The sequence below is a fragment of the Platalea leucorodia genome (assembly GCF_965183815.1).
Source record: "Platalea leucorodia genome assembly, chromosome: 3".
Classification (NCBI taxonomy): Eukaryota; Metazoa; Chordata; class Aves; order Pelecaniformes; family Threskiornithidae; genus Platalea; species Platalea leucorodia.
This window is the reverse complement of record NC_138825.1, coordinates 95,481,670-95,504,141: the sequence shown is the minus strand read 5'-3', so window position 1 is coordinate 95,504,141 and position 22,472 is coordinate 95,481,670. Positions and strand designations below refer to the sequence as shown.

Genomic DNA, 22,472 nt, shown 5'->3' with positions numbered 1-22,472 from the left:
GTTTTGAAAAGCCGAGCCAGGCACGCAGAGGAAGCTGCACAGGGCTGGCTCTTACAATACAGCGAGCATAAGGCTGCCTGCTATATTTAGTCCCCCTTCCCCCCACCGCCCCCCTTTCCCTCCCCTCCTCCTTCGGTGCCTATATTTGAATTTGAGGTGTAGAGTAAGTTGTCATTCATTTAATATAACTTTTTTTTCTTTTTTCTTATGGCATCCTAACTTAACAAGATAAATCACTTTTCATATAGCACCGTAGTTAAATATAGCTATGCTTAAGTAGTGCTGACTTACGTCTTCTTTTCCAAATGATTCATCCTATATATGGAGTAATGTGATTAATAATTATTGTTCACATTTTTTCTCGCACCTGAATATAACATTATCCTGAAGCAAGTTATTATAAATAACCTATTTTTATTATTACAAATAAATGCTTTGTCTTGACATCTGGCTCTTTGGCTTAGTCTTGCTTCTATAGAATAATAGAGGATGAAAATAACACTGAATGTTATATTTGTTTAATGATGTATTTTCAGGGTTTGCCAGGGCTGGAGGGTCCCCAAGGTCCACCTGGTAAAGAAGGTCAAAGGGTGAGTAAACTTGGTGAACAACTGGTGAGTGTGCTAACTGACCTTGATGTGTGACTTCTTTCTAAGCACCAATAAAAAATGGAAAGGTGGCAGCTGAGTATGAAGCATGCTGTCAACAAACTGAGCTTTGACATTTGAGGTTTCTCTTCAGTTGAAGGAGATTTAACAATTTCAACCATGTAAAGTGTTTTAATGACTGGCAGCACAGATGTAGATATTGTCATTTGTGCAACATGATTCTGCTGTAATTTTAAGTGAAAGAATATTAAAATTGCTCAGAAGTTTTTGTTTTATTGCAGGGACACGCCATACCTTACTACATCTAAGATATATAAAAATATCAATTTAGGGTCATTATCTGAAATATTAACAGAAACCAGTACTAGTGACCCAAGTTTTGTTGTAGATGCCATTATGCAAGTGTCAGAGCCTAACATATATATACAGAGAAGAGAGATACGGTAAGTGGCAGGGGGCGAGGGGGGAAAGAGAAGTTATGCCCAAGACATGAAATAAACCTTTGGTTATTCAGAATTTTAATATAATGAACTAACTGACTGACTGATTTCTGTGTTACATTTTTGTTTTCCCTGACTTATTGAATTTGGTAGTTCAGTAGAACAGATAACAAATATTTATGATTGTGGTACCACAAGAAATAATTCAATTTTGAGAGTTTATAACCTAGTCTGCTTCCAAATGTTTGGGAGGTTATTCAGACTCAAACATTTAAATATTTTTATTAATTTAATTGTGCCTAATTTGTGATTTTGAAGTTGGGGGTCTCAGTAATTCTTGGTTTGTTTAGGCATCTTGATATTTATTATCTCAGTTAAATTCTCTGAAGTGGAAGGATTTAGTATTACTCATCATTGATCTTAGTCAACTACAGTGAATTATTAAAGGCCAGTTTAATAATTGCAGTAATAATAATAATAATAACAGAAGACCAGTTCTTGAATAAAATGAGTAATGACGTGTAGGACCCAAAGCTAAGTTTTATATTAAGTTATAAAAATAGTACTAAATTTCACTTAAGTTGAACATGAAAATTTGAAAGCTGAGGTTATTTAAGTTTCACTGTAAGGACTGAGAGCCCATTTGGAAAAAGTCAATGTAGTAAGGGAGAATCAAAAGTTATGTGGTGAATATGCTATTAAAGCATATTTAATAGCTTATTAACATGCTATTAAGAATTTTATAATTACTATGACTCTTACTGTTATGCAATTAAATATCCAGGATACTGAAAAGCTATGGATATCCAGTTTTAGCATATTTTAGAGTGTTTTTCTGTGGAGTATTGAATCTGCAGAAACATACAGTGTATTAGTTCTCTTTTAGGAACAGTTATAAATAAGGCTGTGTTTTAGAGACATCACTCTTTGAAATTATTCATTTTTTGAGGAAAAGATTCAGAGTTAACGCATTGTCTTATATATAATGGTGGATAAATGAACTAGGAAATACCTTTTTTTTTTTCCATTTTGCAGTGGGAATTAGGGGATTGATAAATTCATCATGGACATTTCCTATTCACTCATAAAACTGCTGTCTCACTCCAATATCTATAAATATCCAATATCTATAAAAACAGGAGCGCTGATTGTTTTATAATCTCAGCTCAAGTTGCCTTGAGCCAAACAATGGCAACAGCAGACTGTAGAGCCTCAGCATCTGTCTTTATCTTTCTACCAGTGCGATGCTCATAACAATACTCTTTCTGCTGGCCACCCCCGCCCAAGCATTAATAACATAGTTTGCAATCTTAATTCAACTCCCATGTGCATTTGCATTTCCAATACATTTAATTACACAATAACATACTGTTTGTAACAAGATCTCTGCTCTGTTTAATGACAAACAGGACAGTGCATGGCTATTATGGCTATTAATGGCTATTAAATATGTCTTTTTATTTAATTATGGATGTCGTGTTCCTCTGTTCTACTTCCAGCAGATCCTCCAAATCTTTCACATTATGTGAAGTTATTGGTTTTGTCATGGGCTGTCTTTTGAAGATTAAAGCATAATATTGAGTGTGTAACTGACTGATGATTTTTCTTCAACATATTGTGCCCACTTTGCAGGCTGGAACTGTTACTAGGGAACTTTATTAGGGGAAAAAAAACAACACTCCAAAACATTTGAAAGTATCTATTCAATTTGGATGCCACACTTTGAGAACCTGAATTTTTTTAAACTTTTGATTTGCACTGTACTTGTATTCAAAGTTTTACCTCCCAGTTACCTTAGCAGCATTTTTAAGTGTTCAACTCCTTTGAAAATTAGGCTTAGATTAATAAGGAATTGAGAGGAGAATTGTTAAGTGTGTAAGTTAGAGACCTCTCCACACATTAAAGCAAGATATAAGGAACTGAGGAAAATTAACAGTGTTAATAGTGATATGGTCAAAAACTCAAAGAAACATATAGAAGGCTCATGTTAGAGCTAGTGGCTTAGGTAGGTGACAATACAAAATGAGATAGAAAGGGAAGAAAAAAAGCCATGCCAGTGGATGTCTTCCCTTTTTGAACTGGCCTGAGCCATGCCTTTTCACTTTCAGAGTGTTTTAAGTGGGATTTTTCTTATATCATCTGAGATCAGAGGTTTATGTTAGAACTACGAAGAAATACCAAAGGTGGGACCCTGTCCCAGAGTGGCACTCGTCTCCCTGCATTCGCTATAGAGGGAACTAGGACAAATGTACCCCTATTAAGAGGAATAAGTCTGGGTAGTAGTATGTATTTCACCTCACAGGAATAATCTGCATCGAAAATTACATAGTACAAATACATATAATAATTATTATGGAAATAGAATAAGTATAATATATTACTGTATAATTATAATAAACACAAAGATTAACTGAACTGTAGATTTTTAGTTCAAAGTTATGCCAACCTTAAAATACTCATTAACATATATGTGAAGTTGGCTTACCAGCGCAAATTTACAACACCACTGAATTAGATGATGACTGCGGGTTATTTATTTCAAGAGCAAAGGAGAATCAATACATTATTTCAAATAAAGTGGTAACAGCTTTTGTCCAGTGGATACCCTGTAGATAGAGTTACGTGGTATCATTTGAGCCAACACATGATTATTAAATTAATAAAATATTAGTTATTAAAATAGTTAAAATAATAAATATGTCACATTCTGTGGCATGGTGATCCGATGTATTACTACTATATGATCATACTGGGATATGATCTTGCTCCATGTCAAAGAGCAGGTTAGATTCTCACACATTTAAATGATGGTACGCAAATAAGTCAGCCATGGAACTTGATGACAGAAGTGTGTGAAATGTCTTCTGTCCGAGTTGGTCTCCCTGGATGCTTTCCAGGTATCCCAAAGGACAAAAGAGTTTGCAGAAAACAGCATATAATAATGTGATACTTTTACAGAAATGTGCCATAGGGAGATCATTTAGAATGAGAGAGGTGAAACCCTGAAAGCTCTTTGACTAGATCTGTGCAGCATTAAAGGATCCTATATCAGGATGCATGCTCTATTTTTTGACTTTGCTTAAGAGAAAATTCCAAACTCGCTAAAAATTTGAAGCAGTGGAGTCAAGGAGAAGAACTAGTGCAATGATAAATAAAAATTGGATTCTTATGCATATTACTTCTTTCATACTGGTGTAGTAGCAAAATGCATAAATATTTCTTTTCTGAATAAACAAACACATTAATAGTCTGGCATTTAGCAAGTGTGTTAGTTATGTTTATATGAGTAAACTCATTAGCTTCCATTCTTTCTCCACTTATTGTGGCACCTTTTCCTTTCATCTCCTTTGTTATGTCTTCTCATTCTGCATATGGCTTTTGCAGGAGAAGAGAGCAACTTTCATGAGCAATGAGGTAGTACAAATAATTATCTTCAGACTTACATAGCTTGTTTCTTTTGCAGAGCAATAAAAAAGGAGGAACAGAGTTGTGAGCGAAAGTGAAGCAATTGGCTTTCTGTTTACTACCATGCTTCTCTATCTACACAAAAGAAACTACTTAGCATTTGTTGCAGCTCTACCAAAAAAAAAAAAGATATACAGGGATTCATCATAGATGGTGCGTCCTTATTTAGGGTGTTACTTGGAAGAGGAAAGTGATGGTTAGGGCAGAAGAAATAGTGGCTACGTGATAATCTGGCCATATCCAAAGACCATACAGTGAACTAATTTCTGATTCTTCAACCAACCTGAGACATATACAATATTCATTTAAAGGTCCTTTTTGTTGTGACAATCTCTTGAGTGAACTTAGTTAAATTTTATATGAGCATGTATTGCCCTTAAGCTTCTCCTTTTGTCATCGTGCCCGCTTCCACTCACGTATATTAGCCAGCATTGTGCTTTCCTGTGGGTGCAAGGAGTCCTCAAACTTTTGCTGTTCTTATAAGACGACCAGTGTTTCTCCTTGCTCTACCACTGATGACTACTATAATTTTTTAATTTTGTTATCTTTAGTGAAGTGTTTTATGTTAGACATTAGGCCCTGCTAAGTGAGAGCCTTTGTTTTTAATTCTGGTCACTGGGAGAAGTGGGCCAGTAGCAACAGCTACTCATTCCCTTTTCCTCATTCCTGCATGAGAGATGCTAGACCATTCTGGGGGTATTACCTTCATACCTATTTTTTCAGTGTTCCTCTTGTTGGCTTCAGGCATTCAGAGCAGCATGTTACTGCTGCGGCAACTTGATACTATTACACCAGTGCTCAGAATGACATCAGGAGCTTCAGAAGGTAATTAGATGTTGCTCAGAAAAGTCCCTGGTCCAATATTACTAACAAAAAATAGAAAGATTGGGTGCTAACCTAGCATTGTGTGGAATTTAAACCACAGTGGACAACTACGCCATCTTTCTGGCTTCCTGTGTTATGCAGCACTTTATTATTTTTCTCAATATTCCTGCACTATAGTTAAGTATATCTTTCACAGAAGTACAGTTTCCACCTGAAAGACATCAACAACAGAAACTTCACAGGTCTCCTTGTTTTCTTTATTCCAGTGTTTCTTGTCAATACCACATTTCAAAATGTGCTTTTTATTTTACACTTGGGCATCTAGCTTAAGCCTCCAACAACTGTTTTATGTTTATGTTTAATGTCTGCTTTACATTGAAGAGATATTTAAAGTTTTTTCTCTGTAATCAAATCACCATTCCAGTTATTTTTGAGAAAATTCAACTAAGGTCCTTCAGCTCCCCATGTAAAGAATTTTCTGAAGTCTTCAAATAATTTTGTCATGTTGCTGTACTTTCTTAAAAATTTCTACTACTTATAATCACAGACTGCATGGATTTTTCCAGACTCTGCCTTTACTATGTTAAATGCAACGAAGTGAAATTTATATTTCCAAAATATAATTCCAAGGGTTTTGGAAATTAACGCTTAATTTCAGTTGGACATCTTTGTAGCAGGAATCTTCCCTGAACTTGATGCATTTTTAGAAATACTATTTTTTCTGAAAATGATGTAATTTTTAATATAATATTTTAGTGAATTCCAAAAATTCTCTTAATGCAAAGCACCAAAGCAACTTTGTTAGACAGCTATACTGTGAAATCTAGAAATGGTCATTTTTCATTCTCAGTTGGCCTATAGAAGAGCCAGGCCCAGCACACAGCTAGCATACACAGCCATTTGTGTGGTAGTTTCTGCTTCTTTGAGATCTTCTTGATATCATCTTGAGCCTCTGGGCACTTTTTCTGGGATTTGGGCACTTCTGGGAAGCCTCTGAGGAAACTAAGAGTGCCTGCTGCAACCAGGTGAGGCTAAGTAGCTCTAGCAGCTTCTAACGAACTCCATCAGCTGTCCTTGATCAAAGGGTGCCTGCAGCCTTTATTCTAGCTGACCCCTGATTAGTGAGGGTTGAGCACACTTTTAGCCAATGCCAGGAAGAGGACTATATGACAGCCAGACGATGCAGCAGTTTGTGCAGTGATAACAGAAGCAGCCAATAGATGTGCAGCAGTTTGCAAAGCAGTTCATGCAGAATGGCACAAAGAAGAGGCCAGCAAACTTTCTCTGTCCAGCATGCACATCCTTAAAGGCGCTACTGAAGTAACTGTTTGCTGTCAGACTTTTGCACCCAGGCAGCTTCAGATGGAGGACACAGCTTTGTAAGTCCATGGGGCCTGACGGGTTGCATCCACAAGTGCAGAGAGGGCTGACTGATGTCATTGCAAGGCCACTCTTGATTATCTTTGAATGGTCATGGCGACTGGGAAAGGTTCCTGAAGACTGGAAGAGAACAAATATCACTTCTATCTTCAAGAAGATCCAGGGCACTACAGGCCAATCAGCCTCACTTCAATCCCTGAGAATGTGACAGAGCAAATCCTCCTGGAAACCATTTCCAAACACATGAAGAACAAGAAGGTAATTGGGATAGTTTGCATGGATTTATGAAGGGAAAATCATGATTGACCAACTACAGTGACATCTACAGTGAGGTGACCAGTGGATGTTGTTGACCTCAACTTTAGCAAAGGTTTCGACACTATCTCTCATAACTTCATCTCATCAACTTCATAGACAAGCTGACAAAGTACAGGTTAGATAAGTGGACAGTGAGGCGGATTGAAAACCAGCTCAACAACTGGGCCCAGAGGGTTGTGATCAGTGGCACAAAGTCCAGTCAGAGACAAGTCACTAGTGGTGTACCCCCAGAGCTCAGTACTGGAGCCAGTACTGTCTGGCATCTTCATTAATAACCTGGGTGATGGGACAGAACGTAGCAGAGAACTGGGGCAAGAGGAAGCACATGAAATTGAACAAGGGGAAATGCAAAATCCTGCATCTAGGGAGCAATAACCCCAGGTATCAATATACACTGGAAGCAAACTGTCTGGGATGAACTTTTGTGGAGAAGAACCTGCTGGACAACAAGCAGACCATGAGTCAGCAATGCACCCTCGTGGCAAAAAAAGGCCGGCCATATCCTGGGCTGCATTTTGAAGAGCATTGCCAGCAGGTCAGAGGAGGTATCCTTCCCCTTTGCTCAGCACTGGTGAGACCACATCAAGTAGGACATGGACTTACTGAAGTGGGTCTAGCACAGGGCCACAAAGTTGATTAAAGGGACTGGAGCATCTTTCATAAAAGAAGAGGCTGAGAGAGCTGGGACTCCAGCCTGGAGAAGAGAAGGCTCAGGGAGGATCTTATCAGTGTGTATAAATACCTGATGTGAGTGAATGCAGAAGAGGGAGCCAGATTCTCCTCAATAGCTGCCAGTGACAGACCAAGAGGCAATGGGCACAAATTAAAAAAGAGGAAATTCCGTCTGAACACAAGAAAACACTTTTTTATTGTGAGGGTTGTCAAATACTGATACAAGTTGCCCAGAGAGGTTGTAGAGTCTCCATCTGTGGAAATATTCAAAAGTCGAGTAGACACAGTCCTGGACAATTGATCCTGCTTGAGGAGGGGGATTGTACTAGAGGATCTCAAGAGGTCCCTTCCAACCCAGACAATTCTGTGTGTTTTTATTTAAATAGCTCTAGCTTACTCTCAACATAGCTGCCAGCAACTTCATTTTTATGGTTTAGTAGGATTTTTTAAAATGTTTCATGTGTATTTAAACAGACTGATTCTCCACTGTGGCAGTTTTCCTGGTTCCAGTGATGAATTCAGTTCAAACGTTTGCAAATCTTTCAATGATACCACAGCCGTATTCTTGACTCTGTATTCCTTGGGAAGTTGCAGGTGTCTTGAAGTAAATATTTTTGAAACAACTTCCTTATTTCCAATTGTTGTGTTTACAATACCAAATACTTCACTTAGGAGGAGGTTATTTTAGCATTATCTTAGTAATAAATTGAACACCTCATAAAACTGAGAGTCCTTTGGGTTGTCATATCTAGTGCTTCAGCACTGATTTCACTAAAATTATGTGTTTGGAGGGACCTTGTGAAATTGCAACACTTGTCTTATGTTAATAATCAATTTATTCTCTGAGATTACAAGTTTTTCTAATCAAGCATGAGTAAAATTATTATGACACAGTGGAAAATCTTCCTAAATAAATAAATGGGCGGGGAGCTGTTAGATTTTCTTAACATAATTATTTAGAGTGTTATCAAAATTAATTTAAATTCAGGTTGCATTTATCTGGTTTATAGAACTTAAATATTTCTTTGACATAATTTGTTTTCTAGTTCAGTGAGTAAATGTTGTATTCAACCAATTGTAAAACAAGCTTTACAGAGCAATGATAATTACTGTATAGAAGGTCAGGCTCCTGGCACAGCGCAAACAGTATTTTTCACAGCTACAGCTCTGGAGTTTTGAAATCTCTTTTAATCGTCTCAGTCCTTCTTGACTTTGATGTAAGTTGTTTTTAAGTATGCAAAGCTCCAGTCTGATTTCATCTTTAAGTTGGAGTGCTGTACATTCCTTCACTCAGGTATTTAACAATCTAAAAATGGTTAATGTAAAAGAGGGAGATAACTTTCAGTTTTTATACCAGAATGTCTCTATCTTAAAAGCAAAGTAAATAACCAGAAAGGTAGGATACAGCTTAAAAAAAAAAAAAAAAATTGTGTTTTTCCCACTTTGGCATTTAAAAATGGAATTAAAAAGGTTGTCATTTAGAATGTTGAAGACAGATTTGTCAATTAGAAAATAGTTCTATCATTTTTTAATTTCTTTGTTATTTTCCATTGAAGAAATTAAAATCTAGCTTTTAATGGAATAGCAGAAACTATTTCACTTTTAAGATCTCATTTAGAATTTTCAATCTCCTTTCCAAATACTCTATTATCAACATTTCTTTTAATGTCTCTTTGTAAAAGGCATAGCAACATGAGAGAATAGGAAATTATTTCACATAATTAAAAATTAAGGTGTTCATTATAAAAATATATAAATGCAGTTGACAAATATTTCCACACGTGATTTTGAATTTAAAATGCACTTTTGTGAATACACGTGAAAAATTGTGATGGATTTTGTGTAGGGATTTGTTGGCAAAACAGGTTGTGGTATTTCATTCCTCGGCACTGCTATGCCTGTTTAAGAACACTTTTTGTTGTTTATTAAATATAATAATATTACATAGTCTGGCTAGGCATCCTCTTTTACCATTTTATTAATAGAAAAATGAAGAAACTACAGTTTAGTGGAAATCATTCCTAACATTAGAAAGCCAAGGTTGAGTGCAGGAATGCTTCTGCATTAGTGAGGAACTCCCTAGTGACTTCTCTTCCAAAACAGGGGATTAGGGTCTGTGTGCTCTGTTCTTCTGTGAAAGGCTTTAGTGGGATATGAGGGGCAGACTTTCACTTGTTTTCTGCAAACAGCTTAATTTCTTGCCTGCTGGCCTTATTTCCTGTGAGTTTATTCAGGTTTAACATTTAATACAGAGGTTAATTTGTAATACACTGGTTACCATAATACATCCTCAAGGCCAAGGTTAATAGGATTGAAGAAGGAATTGTACATTCAAGTCCTAACGCTGTATTACTGAATTTAAAAAGGTTTCCTTGACTGCAACATAGATTTCCAATTTAGGAAAGAGAATATCCAAACTATAAGATTTCTAAGGATTAAAAAAAACCAAAACCTGTGCAATTGTGACACTACCAGAATTAATGACAAAACTTATTAACAGCAGTTGTGCAGTCAGGTGGTTAAATGTCAAAGCCTTCTTTAAATATTGCCAAATTTTTGGCTAAATGGATGATGGAAAATAATGACTCTGTATTCAGGCTATGCATTCTTGTAGGTTTGTAATTTTCACTTTATGAACTGTCAAATAGTTGATTGGCATCCTGGAGAACCTTCTCCTGTCCCACAATGAATCGCTAGAAGCACACTGTTGTGTAACTGGGTTGGATGGGTGACTGCTCTGATTTTTGTGATTAATTCTAATCTTCTGTTTCCAAGTAGCTCTTGAACTGGCTTTCTTACTGGTACTGCCATGTGATGTCTGCCTTCATTCCCCTAAAATGGCACTCTGGCAAACTTTTTCTGGTAAACTACGGAGCAGAGGACTGTCACCAGCTTTGGGCTAGGCTGGGTTTCCCCTGGGTTAGAGTTGGTTGGAGCTCTGCACGCTCCGGCTGAGCTGCCAGAAGCACCAGGTTGTGACTGCAGACTGCAGAGAGGGAAAACCGGGAAGTCCATATGCATTAGGCATGTCAGCTTAGAGGACTTGAGACAAAGGAAATCCTCTTTTCTGTACTGTGAATTAGCTTAGGAACTGGGACTTGTCTGGCTCCTTGGTGGCAACTTTGGGCATCTGGAGGAACAGCCTTTTAACTGCCCAGAGCTCCGCTTGTGTGGCTGCATTTAGGTGCCCAAGGGGCTGGCAGGGTGTCCGTGGGTTGGGCTCTCTGAGACGGGGGTCTTTACTTTCCACCTGCCTCCTGCTTCAGGTGTATCTGTGCCTTTGTCAGTCTGGTTTTGAGGATTATTTAAGAGAATCTTAGTTTAGCTTGGCAAGCGAGTTATGTAAGTCTCCTGTATCTTGCATAATAACTACAGTAGTTAAGACTTTAAAGCCTGGCTTCTGACTTTCTCTAGAAGTAGTTCCTGTTTTGAAATGTGATGATGTGTTTCAGGAGCTGCTAATTATCAGTTTCCCTTGAAAATTCACACAGGCTTATTCGAAAAACTTTTCCCTTCATACTTAAGTGTGGGTTCTTTAAATTATTAATTCCATAAATCATGTTAGTGTTCCTACATAACTCTGCTCGAATTTATCCTAAAATAATCTGCAGCTTTCTTTTAGACACTAGGATTAGCGAGCTTACTCTTCTGTAGTTAGAGATATGCGAATAGATGGATGCAACATGATACGGCAGGGGGTTACAATATAGACTTTGAATTCTTGCATTGTGTGTTGGACCTGCAGCCGTGCCCAGGGGCAGCAGTCAGAATCAGAGCACAAGCTTATGGAAGGATGCACAGAGCCTCTCTTCTGAACAGCTTTCCATCTAACGTAAGGCAAAGCTCATCGAGTCATTGTGATTAACAGAAAGGGCGAAGGAATAGAGGAATAAACAGCGCAGTTGACCTCATACTTCAGCTAGGCACTCAGCTGGAGTTTGCTGAAGCATATAATTTCTCATTTATTTTATTTTTAATATTTTATCTTTTTTGCCTCTAACCAAGCAATTCTTATTGGAATGATTTGTATCTGTATTGTAGCTGAAGCTTGTCCTATGGAAAAGAGGGAAGTAGCCGACTGCCCAAATTAGTTGAGGGCAGGCATTTCATGAGTCAAAGGAACAGGATGCAATATCAGTAACATTTAGACAACTTCTTATCACATTGATTGCCAACAAAAAAGTATGCAGCACAAAGCAAATAACCAGCAACTGTTTTGGTTTTCTTTTCTTTAGATATTATTCTAAGTAGCATTAGACAACTTGTTGACACCACTTATCTTTTTTAAGTTAGTGTAGGTGGTATTGCATTTTTTATTTAGTTAAAAGAAGTGTGTGATGCTTAGAACATTTATTTATATTTTGGGTGGTTTTATAACATCAATATTTGCTCAGCGAACTCAACTACATAAAGGTAAAGGGGCCTCCTGTGCTGGCTGCCTGCACCACGCACAGCACCACGGCAGCGAGTACAGCTCTCACGGGGCTGCTGAGACCTGCTTCTGAACAGCAGGTGGGAACTGGGGCTCTCTGCTAAGCCCACTTGACGAGCCAGAGAGGGCACCGAGATGTTTTTCACTTCTTTCTTGCTAGAAGGAAGACTCAAAATCAAACTGTAAATATCTAGTCACAGTCTGGCTCGTGGTCTGCTCAAGGCAAGGCCATAATGGGCTTATCAAAAACATTCTTTTAATTGTTTTAATTATCCTAAACAAAAACATAAACTTCTTACACTCTTACTATACTACATATTTTAATTTTTTCCATACTGATGCTGGGAAGTCATAGAGAAGAAGGAGTGCCAGCAAGTAGGTGGAGCTGTGTGCATCCCTAGCATTTAAATCTCTGTTTCTGAAAGGCATTGCTGAAAGATGGTGGCCTGTTATGTATTTCTGTGTTAAGATTAAAATCTCAGACAGTTTAGAAGGGTGCATGTAGGGAAAAAAAAGGACTTTTGTTCTTCTAGAAAAAGCTGATGCTTCATACCAATCCGTGTGATTGTTCTACAGGTTTTTTGTACACGTGGCGCATAGTATAATGACTAATAATGTAATGATTGGATAAAAGATAGGGCAAGTGCTTCTTATGTGTTTCTCCAGGTAAGTGTTCTGGTAATAATAAGCGACAGTGAAAAATAACTACCCCCAGTTCTTTTTTTTTTTTTTATAACTGACTTTTCAGAAAGTTTGTCAAGTTTTGACTTTGCAATATGTCATAAATCACATTTTAGCTCATCTTGTAAATAGAGATAAAATTGCCTTCCCAACATATTCGGTGTTTTCCTGTGTAATTAACACCTCGTTCACAGCTGTGTCTGCCAGTCAAAGCCCTGCCTTCTTCCCCCTGACACTTCCTTGATACTTTGTTTAGACTGCTGAGATTTTAAGTGTCATCCTCAGGATACTTTAAATAAGTCCAAACAGGAAAAGGAAGGTGCTTCAAGAAGTCAACAGTATAGATCATTATAACTCAGAGGGACTATTTAAAAAGTATGAAGCAATTTATCTATCTTTATTACTTTTTCATACTTTCCTTAGAAAGTTTGCTGTTTTTCAAAAAAGTCAGGAAATACTAGTTTCCATCTGTATTTCTGAAGTAGAGATAAGTCCAAAAGTCTAGATCTAGCTAACAACAGCCCCCTTTTCTTGTGCATGTGTGCCTTTCCCGGTACGGTGCCCTCTGTCAGGCCGGGCAAGCTACTCAGTTGCCCAGTGAAATGCATCACTGAACTGATCAAAGTCAAAAACAACTCTACTTTTTTGTGGTCCATCCTTAGTCCGGGTGAGTTCCCAGCTCTGGCTCATCATAGGGCTGTGTGGAGAGTGTTACCACCACGGCAGAGGACATGCTGGGGGTGGGTGGCAAGGGACCATATAGCCTTGAGCCCGATACAGGCACCTAGTACCGTATTTTGGTTCTGAAAATGTACCCCGAGCTGCCCCAGTTACAGCCCTGCATGTGCGAGTACTGGCGGGATTAAACAGCTCAGCACATAACATATGTCTCAGCTAGTTAAGACCCAGGAATGTGGCACTCCAAATATGCTGAGGTGCTTTTTTTTTTTTTTCACGCTCCCCTTAAAACACACTGACTGACTGAGGACCTTCATAAAACCATGGTGACAGTGTACATGGTATGTGGCACAGCCCAGTGGATGAAACACATCCCCACAACCCTTGTTCAGTTCTGTCTTCAACTTGAAGGGTTCCAAATCCCTACCTCCTGCTTCTCAGGAGAGTCCCTGGCATCTAGGCCAAGAGCTTACCCTGGTGAGCTGCAGGGTGTGAGGAAGAGGGATTTTCTACCCTTACTGTCATCATCTTGTTTCCCCTCAGCATAGATCAAGATTAATGAGAGGCAGAGCGTGAGAGCGGTTTCCTACATATCAGGGCTCTCACCTGTACAGAACGAAGCTGAGATTTCACTCGCTGTTCCGTACATTACTTCTGCAGTTTGCATGAGATCGTCATTTAATAAAACACAGAAGCAGGCTTAGAAGTAGGGACCATGGCTTACAGAAATACCCGTATGTGTTAATTGTGAGCTGTCAGCAAGCACTTTCATTTAATTTCTTAAGCCAAGTTTTCACCAGGACATCCCCTAATGCTTTTTGTTAGTTTACATTTGCCATATGCAAGGGAAAAGTTTGGTCTTTATGGATATAATGCTTTCTTTTTACCGTCACACCTAGATATTAGTTGTTCTCAGCTGTTGTTTCTAAAAAATGTGCATCAGATATCAGCTTGGCAATAAAGATGTAAGTAACTGTAAATTACTTCCATTTTTATGTTGATCTTCCTAAAAAAAAAAACATGTGTGAAAACAGCAGTTGTTCATTTGAGTTCTGTACTAAAAAATTGTAATAATTACATGTGCGTGTTTTTTAGACTACAAGTGGAAAGTCTCGCGTTAGCTTACGTAAACTTTTATGGACCTTAAGTTTTAATGCAAATGATGTTGCATGTGCACTATATACCCAGATGGTAGTAGTTGCATGAGGAAGGTGAATTGGTTTTGCAAATAAATCTCTAGCTTTTCTGCTTGTTCTCACATGCTGGAGAAGAAGGGTATGGGTGTTTGTTAATTGGGTTATATTGCACATACATACCTACTGTGCAAGTCAGGGTGACTACTGCAGCACAGCTTAACATCCCAAGCTCTGGTGTGTTCAGATAAAATATAATTTCTTTACACCTCATCAAGATGTCGTGTTTATAGCCCTATCAATGTGCACTCACATTTGAGACATAGCTTTAAAATGTGACAGTAAATGTTACAGTGATGCAAATATACTGTTTGTCATAATTATTAAAACAATCCTTAAATTACTAGAATTAGATAACATTGTCATGACTGATATAGAGTATTCTTTTGGATAGTTTTTGAACTTTTGGATAATAAGCAAGGCAATAAATCTTTCTTTTAAACAAAATTCTTATTCCAAATGAGTCACTAGCTGTAACATTTATAAGTGTCTGTCGTTCTTTTTTTGTTTCCAGGGAAGACGAGGCAAACCAGGCCTGCCAGGAAAGCCAGGGCCACCAGGACCTCCTGTGAGTAACTAACAAGGGGAATGGGAAATTTTCTCTCTATCCTGAAACAGTGAACCTTGTTAGCATTTTTATAGCAGGTTACCTGATCATAATTATGGTTGAAAACAATTGATTTGTGTTTACTCTGCTGCATCAAACAGCTACTATTCCCAGCCTTTTGATACAGCAAAGATAAAAGGACTGGGTCCACAAATTCAAGAGACTACACAGGAGGGAAAGAACAAGATGCAAACTTCAGCAAAGGAAGCAGAAATTGTCTGGCATTTCAAAGAAGGACTGGCCATGTATGCTAAATGTGAATACTGTGCATTCATTCGCTTTGCAAAATGCGTGATGCTCTGTAGAAGATGGGATAATTTCTGTCTCAGAGGGGTAATTTGAAAGATGAAGGACTGTGTGAAGCGTGTGCCAACTGTCTGAACGGTGAGGAGGATTATACCCAGCACTGGAATGAGCACTCAGCTGTAGTTCAAATGAGTTTACTGAAGAATTAAAAAGATTAAGAAATACATGACTCTGTGGAAGGATTTGTAATATGAAGCACTAAAGGGTTTAGCTCAGATCTAAGAGGTTTGGGATTATTTTTTTTTTTTTTAAGAGATACATGATGTCAAATTTGAAGTCGGGCATGGATCTGTTTTAGCCTAGAATGAACGCAGCCTTCCTTTGGTAGAGGAAGACTTGATCATATTTGTAACATTCCCTATATATTGTATTGTAAAAATGCTCTCGTGCACAAATACAAAACAGCTATTTGTGGATTAAGTAAACTGCTGCTGCTTTACATTCTTAGTATCAAACAAGGATTTCATAATTCCTTTTTCTGCTTACCTGAAGTAGGTAAAGGCCAATAGTTTATGCGTCAGAACATTTGATTCATCTACTTCAACTTCACTGCAAGGGAAAACTAGTCTTATTTATAGATAAGAGAATAATGGACTGCTGCATGAAATACAATGAATAAAATTGTAATTTAAACTCATCTAAAAACAAAACTGCATAAATTTTATAATTTCCCCCCCTTTTCCTTGCAAAATGTGTTCAGAAAGAGGAGTTAATGATGGAGTTCATTTATCCTGCATAAAACTAAATAGTCAAAAATTCCTCCCTTTCCCTCTTCTCCTCTGCATATGGTCATATTGAAGCCTTGCTTATTTGAGTCTTTTGTACAGTTTGGGCTTCCTAATGCCGAAACGGTACTGCAGACTGTGGGAGTCGAAACAGAGGAAAGGAGTGATGCGGGATCTTTCTTAATACAAATGCCAAAAATGACCTTTAAAAGAAAAAAAGGAAAAGAAACACCATAGCAGATGTCAATGTTAGACCTAATCTACTTAGCTTTTTGTGAACCAGTGAAAAGCTGTCTCTCTGTTACAGATTTCTGCCACCATAGATTTGCTGGCAGGTCAGGCTTTTGAAGATGTATGATCCTTGACAGACATACCAGAAATCTTGAGTGGAAGCTAAATTGCACTTTTATTACTGAGACCTATTTCAGATTTTCTTACAGCAAATGGGAAGCTCAACTTTGTCAGCATGGCAGCATCCCTACGAGGAGCTCTGTATGGGTACTGTAGCCTAGCACCGCATATCAGAAAAGCATTCCTCAAGCAATCATGGCCTAAATATTGGTTAAAGGTATTTGTTTCTGGTATAACTATCTTGATGCAGTCCTTATTTTGGATACAGCTACACCAGCATCTTTTGTTCCTCTTCCAAGATTGAGAATATAATGCATAGAAAAAGCGTACTCTAAAAGCAGTAATGTCTGTTAATGTGCATTGGCAGTATCCCCATATTTAAAGTGCTGCAGCTTGTGCATACTGAAAAGACTTTAACATGATCCATCGTTCCTCCTCTCTTTTACAAGTCTGAAACCATATTACATTTTTGTATATTGTTACCCTTTCTCTTCTAATAATAAGTAGTGGCACATGGATATATTATTGGCCTTTACTTCGGCTTCTCCAAAGTGCAACAGAACTATCGCACCTGCGGGGTGGTTGCTACCTAAGTTTGGCGCATACAGGGTACAAAAGGCTTAACAGATTGACCGAACATGTAAAAATTAGACTCTCCGGAAAAAGTAAGTTTGGTGGTTGTTTGATGTTTCAGAAGAATACAGTGTTTGTGTTTGAGAAAAAGCAGATTCAGTCATTAATTGTTAGAGTAGCTACAGTAGACACTGCACATTTGAAATTAATAACTTTACCTGATTTATGTATCAGTTTATGCCATGACGTTAAGTATTTATTTAGATATTAGGAGAACAGCCATGTGTTCAGTAATGACAGAAAAAACTGTGAGAAGGAGAGTTCTGCCTCCTGGAGGACAAAGTTGGTGAACAGGATACAGTACTCAGGGGATTTGGTAGAAAGGACAGTCCTAAAAAAAGTGTGTGCAGGGAGGGATTATAAGACCACATTCTGAACAGTCAAAAGGGCTTTAAATTGGACACTACTAAGTGGTGTGAATTTTGATTAATTAAAATAATAATTTTTACCTGCATGTTGCATGGCAGCATTTAAGATTTTCTTGATATTCATATATGCCTCTAATCTGACTTTTCTAACCCTCTCTCAATACCTCATTTTTTTTTTCCCTTCCTAACCTAATTTCTGGGGATTTTTTTTCAGTAAAATTGATGCGTAGTGAATTTCTAGTCCCTTAATATCATCTGCACATCTTTGGTTAAAAACCTGTATCAGTGTCAGAAATGTAGATTGTTTGGCAATTGGTGATGAAACTACTCAGTTAAAGTGGGACTTTCCATGCAACTTCTTCCAGGTATCCTTTCTTTTGTGTCGTTTTTCCCTTATCCTTTCTTTTGTGTCATTTTTCCCTTTTCTTTTGTGTCATTTTTCCCTTATCCTTTCTTTTAAAATGTCATTTTTCCTCTTGGAGCAAATCCTATGCCTGCAAAAGGCAAGGAGTCAATGAGGATTTTTGTTGATGGGTTATAAAAAATATTTCTGCAAGTCTACCCAGATGATGATCCTCCTTTGAGTATTTTTTAAGGTTTATTAAATGTTACAGACTTTTAAAGTGTTCTGTTATTCCCTTCTGGCTCAGAATTCATGGTTTGCATCCTTGCTGTCTGATGTTGTTTTTGAGTACTGTTCTGTTATTTCAGTACTGGAGAGCTGAGATGTGTGCTCACGCGTGTCTCACTCCAGCAGGTAGCAATTTATGCTGAAAACAAGGAATCCAAACGGGTTAAGTAGAACAGCAGCTCCCTCTAGTGCTTTTTGATCCCTTCCCCCCTTTTAAAGAGTCTAGAGAGTAGTTTAAAGCTTCTGTTAAATACACTATTCATTTCACTCTCAGAAGCATTCTGAAAATTATGATTGTGAAATCAAAATCTCTGTACCCTTCAAATGTATTTCATACATTTTCTTGCTTGCATTTTCTTCTAAAGTCTTTTGAAAGAGATAATGGCTCTTTTACATGGTGTTATCCTGCTCTGCAAGGCTCTTCACTGAAATTAAATGCTGATTTTATGAAACAGAAAGAAATACTATCATAGTAGGATGCTGTGAGGTTGTAAGTACAGCGGTTTGATCTGACTGCAGAACTGAAAGCTTTCTTCTGCCGTAGCTGCTAACAAAAATACCTACAGAACTTAGCAATGCAGAAGAGGTTACCAGCAGACCATAGCTTATTTTGCATAGGTGTAATGCATTGGCTTTCTAGTCCCTGCACCATTTTTTTTCAGTACTTAAAAGCAAATGTATGGAAGGTGTCTGAACTTAGTATTTACATGCTGTTGGCCTGAGGAGGTACAGGCCCAGTTCTGCAATGTTCACTTAGGCAAAATGCTTTTCTCGTCTTTGGTTGGTTTTGTGTAGAGTTCTGTTAAGAGGAGATCATTTATTTTTCTATTTGTTCTGTTTAGAAAATAGCCACATGATGTCTGGCACTGTTTTACATATTATGGTAATTTGTGGGAGGTTTTGGGGTTGTGGTTTTTTGGTTTTTTTGGTTTTTTTGTTTTTTTGTTTTTTTTTTTAACTTTTACATGAATCAGCAGCCAGGTATTTCTATTTACGTAGGTAGGCTACAGGACAGAAAAAGGAGTTTTACTGGTTTCTTCATTAAAGGTTAACTTTATCTTTTCTGTCCTGATTTTCTCTGTCTCTACTGGAACTGTTATGACTGGAGGAATTCCATTTCTCTATAGTTCCCCTTTTCGTGGGACACCAGGTTATTTTTAAAATAAAAAAGAGTGCCAAAATAGAGTTGTGCTACAGGCTTCCACCAGTATGACTTCTGCCCAGTGTTGCTGTTTGGCAGAAGGGAAGTGCTGTCAGGTAGGAAACATGAGGACTACCTCATTTGGCCAAGTGCCATCTTGTCCAAGAAGCTGTCTGTGGCAGAGCAAGGACATAAACTTTGGGTCTTCTAAATCACAGATTAGTGAACTGCAATCACAATTATTCATCCTCTCAAGCCTGCTGTTTTCTACCAACATGTCCAAAGTTATTGTTTGCAGCCAGATTAGGTTTACTTCACAATTGCTATAGCCCTTGAAGCTCATCATTTAGTTCCTCATTTACCTTTGCAAGGGGCAGAACTTCGTATCTTTTATCTTCACAACTGTTCTTGCTTGGAAGATTAGCTTTGTGTTACTCCTTAAAGTCTTAAATTAAAATAGGATTTCATTTTTGTTTGTGTTGCATGTGAGGCAGTGGAGAAGTTCACAGACTACTTGAATTTCTTCATTTAATTCCATACCCTTTTGGTCTCTTGTTATTCAGTATGTATGTCAGTGCCACCAAACTGGTTATCTTAAGTAGCCAGCAGTTTGCCTTGGAAATCTCATTTCCTCTGCCTCAGGAAATACTGTCATTCCTCTACCAATACTTTGAAAGTGAATGAATGTTATCAGTTAATTACAATAAACAGAAAATTAAAGCAATGGTAAGTGAAAATTGTCAGTATCATTTCTGGTATTCCTGGACTTTTCAGCTGCTTTATAGAAGAATATTGGAAATGTTTACGTGGTAGGATGGGAATGGCTGACAAAGGCTGATTATATTGATTGTTTCTATGCATTTAAGTTTTTTAAATCCATATCAAAATATAATTTATTTAATGTTTTCTATTCCGGCAGACACCATGCCTTCATCATTCTTTCCATTCGCTCTTTGGAATAGTTATACAATATTGCACATCTGCACTGATGAGTTTCGCGATGTTTTACATTGTAGTAATCAGAAAAACAGTATTTTATTTTAATGGGCAGGCACAGATCTGAAATAGATGGATGAAGTGATTACACTGAGTCACCTGCACTGCTGCGTTCTCTGAAATGGCCTGTTCTTGCAATGCAACCAGTGCAATTTACTTGTTACACATTTTACTGCATGGACTGTGAGACTGCGTAGACTTTTCAGCAGTTTCATCTGTACAGAAATGCAGACAAACTATAAAAGTTAAGGGAGAAAAATGTATTATAAACCCCAGTAATTTCACGGTTTGGAGCTGTTTCCTTTTAAGCACCTGTATTTCTATTCCTGCCTTGTCTGTAGAAATAACATCTGAAACCTGTTTGTAATTTTGGAAAACAAACAGGACACATTTTCAGTTTTTTTCTTATTCATACAACTGTACTCTCTGTGTGCTTCAGTTCCCTCAATTACACAACTTGATATTAAAAAAGAAAAAGGAAACCCCGCTCAAGTGAGCTTTTCACTGGTATTTGGAAAGCAGCAAGTCTGAAAAACATCTGAAGTGGCAGATGTGCAAAATTCTCATTCAAAAGCTAGAAATTGCCTGTACAGTAATTCTTCAACTCCTGTTAATTTCATTGCTTCTCCACTGGCAAACCAATACTACTAGTTCTTTTTTTTATTTATAGAGACTTCAGAGTGGATTATGCAGCTATATTAGTGGAGAAAAACAGTGTGGAAGGGAAGAGACTAGAGTTTAGGAAGACACTCTTGAATAAAAGTGTTTTCTGTTGTTGTACACTCATTTTATTAGTTTTATTTTAGAAAGAATGATGGAAAGATAAAATTATTAAATTTATGTCAGTTTTTGAAAATTAAAAGACTAAAACAGAGAGATGGTTTACCTCTGGTACCACAAAGGCTGTGGCATAGTCAAGAATGCAACCCAATTGCCATAAGTTCCCTTTGACTGCATTAGTCACAAGACAGTTCTGGGTTTTTTTGAGGTTATATCTGTTTTTCAAAACTGTGACAAGTACAAAGGCTTTCCATTTTGTCAAAAATTATTTATTTGATGTACAAATAATACCTAAGAGGTCGGGATTGGTGGCAGATACAGCATTCAGTCCTTCCTGGGTTGTGTGGTTGCAGCAGTTTCATTTGTGAAAAACCAGTAAAAGAAACAACATGGTGGCAAATGAGAAGGGAGGATAAATTCTTATTTTTGACTGCTTGCAGGATTACAGATTCCTGCAAGGATTCTGAATTCAAGGATTTGACACTGCAGCATTACAGTGTTGAAGCTGAAACATCTAATAAGTAGGCAGTGTCATCACTGTTAAGTCCCAATTCTGGATTGCCATCTTTAATATGGATATCGAAGTAAAAATTCTTCCATTAACTTTAGAAATCAGAATTGAGTGAGCATCTCAATCAAAACATCATGACTAGATTTATCTTATTTTTCAACGTAAGTTTGAAGTGACAGTTCACTTCCGAAATAAAATGAATGGAAAAATTTATGGCCTTGTATTTCTTCTGATGTTGAGGAACAAAAAGGAAGCGAGGCACCTGTAATGTTTCATGAGGCTTCCAAATCTTCCCGATGTCCCCTAATATTTAAGTAGCACTGTCTTTCTGTAACAATGTAATCACAGTAAAATACATAGGATCGTATTTCATAATTTAGTGATGAAGGCTCAGAACACACCTGTCTTGTTCTGGTATGCTACAATAATGTTTTGACAGGTCTTACTGACTTATCCATCAGTTTTAATAACATTTGCCTATTTGACTTTAATTTGGCTTTAACATCTTCCTAGTTTTTTATACCTTCAGACTCCATGGAAACTTTGTGCTTGTCTCTCTTTTATTATTTGGTTTCCATCAGACTGAATTTTTTCCCCCACAGAAGTAGCAGTCTGTTTGGTTAATCAGAATCATGGTTCTGTTTCTCATCTTTTTGAAGTTCAGTACCTCAAGGGAAGTACCTTTACTGGTAAGGAGAGCCATCAGGGTGTCACAGAATGATTTTCTGCGT

The 22,472-nt window shown here is 37.6% G+C and overlaps 1 protein-coding gene across 1 annotated transcript in view; it reads left to right on the top strand.

Moving 5' to 3' along the window:
• The window catches only part of COL19A1 (collagen type XIX alpha 1 chain), a gene marked incomplete at both ends in the record, with an annotated part of 202,906 nt that overhangs the window by 120,399 nt on the left and 60,035 nt on the right, over positions 1-22,472 (top strand). Inside the window, 2 exons of the mRNA XM_082305887.1 lie at positions 537-590; positions 15,207-15,260. Coding sequence (XP_082162013.1) covers positions 537-590; positions 15,207-15,260 — 108 coding nt within the window. The remainder of the gene's footprint in view (positions 1-536; positions 591-15,206; positions 15,261-22,472) is intronic.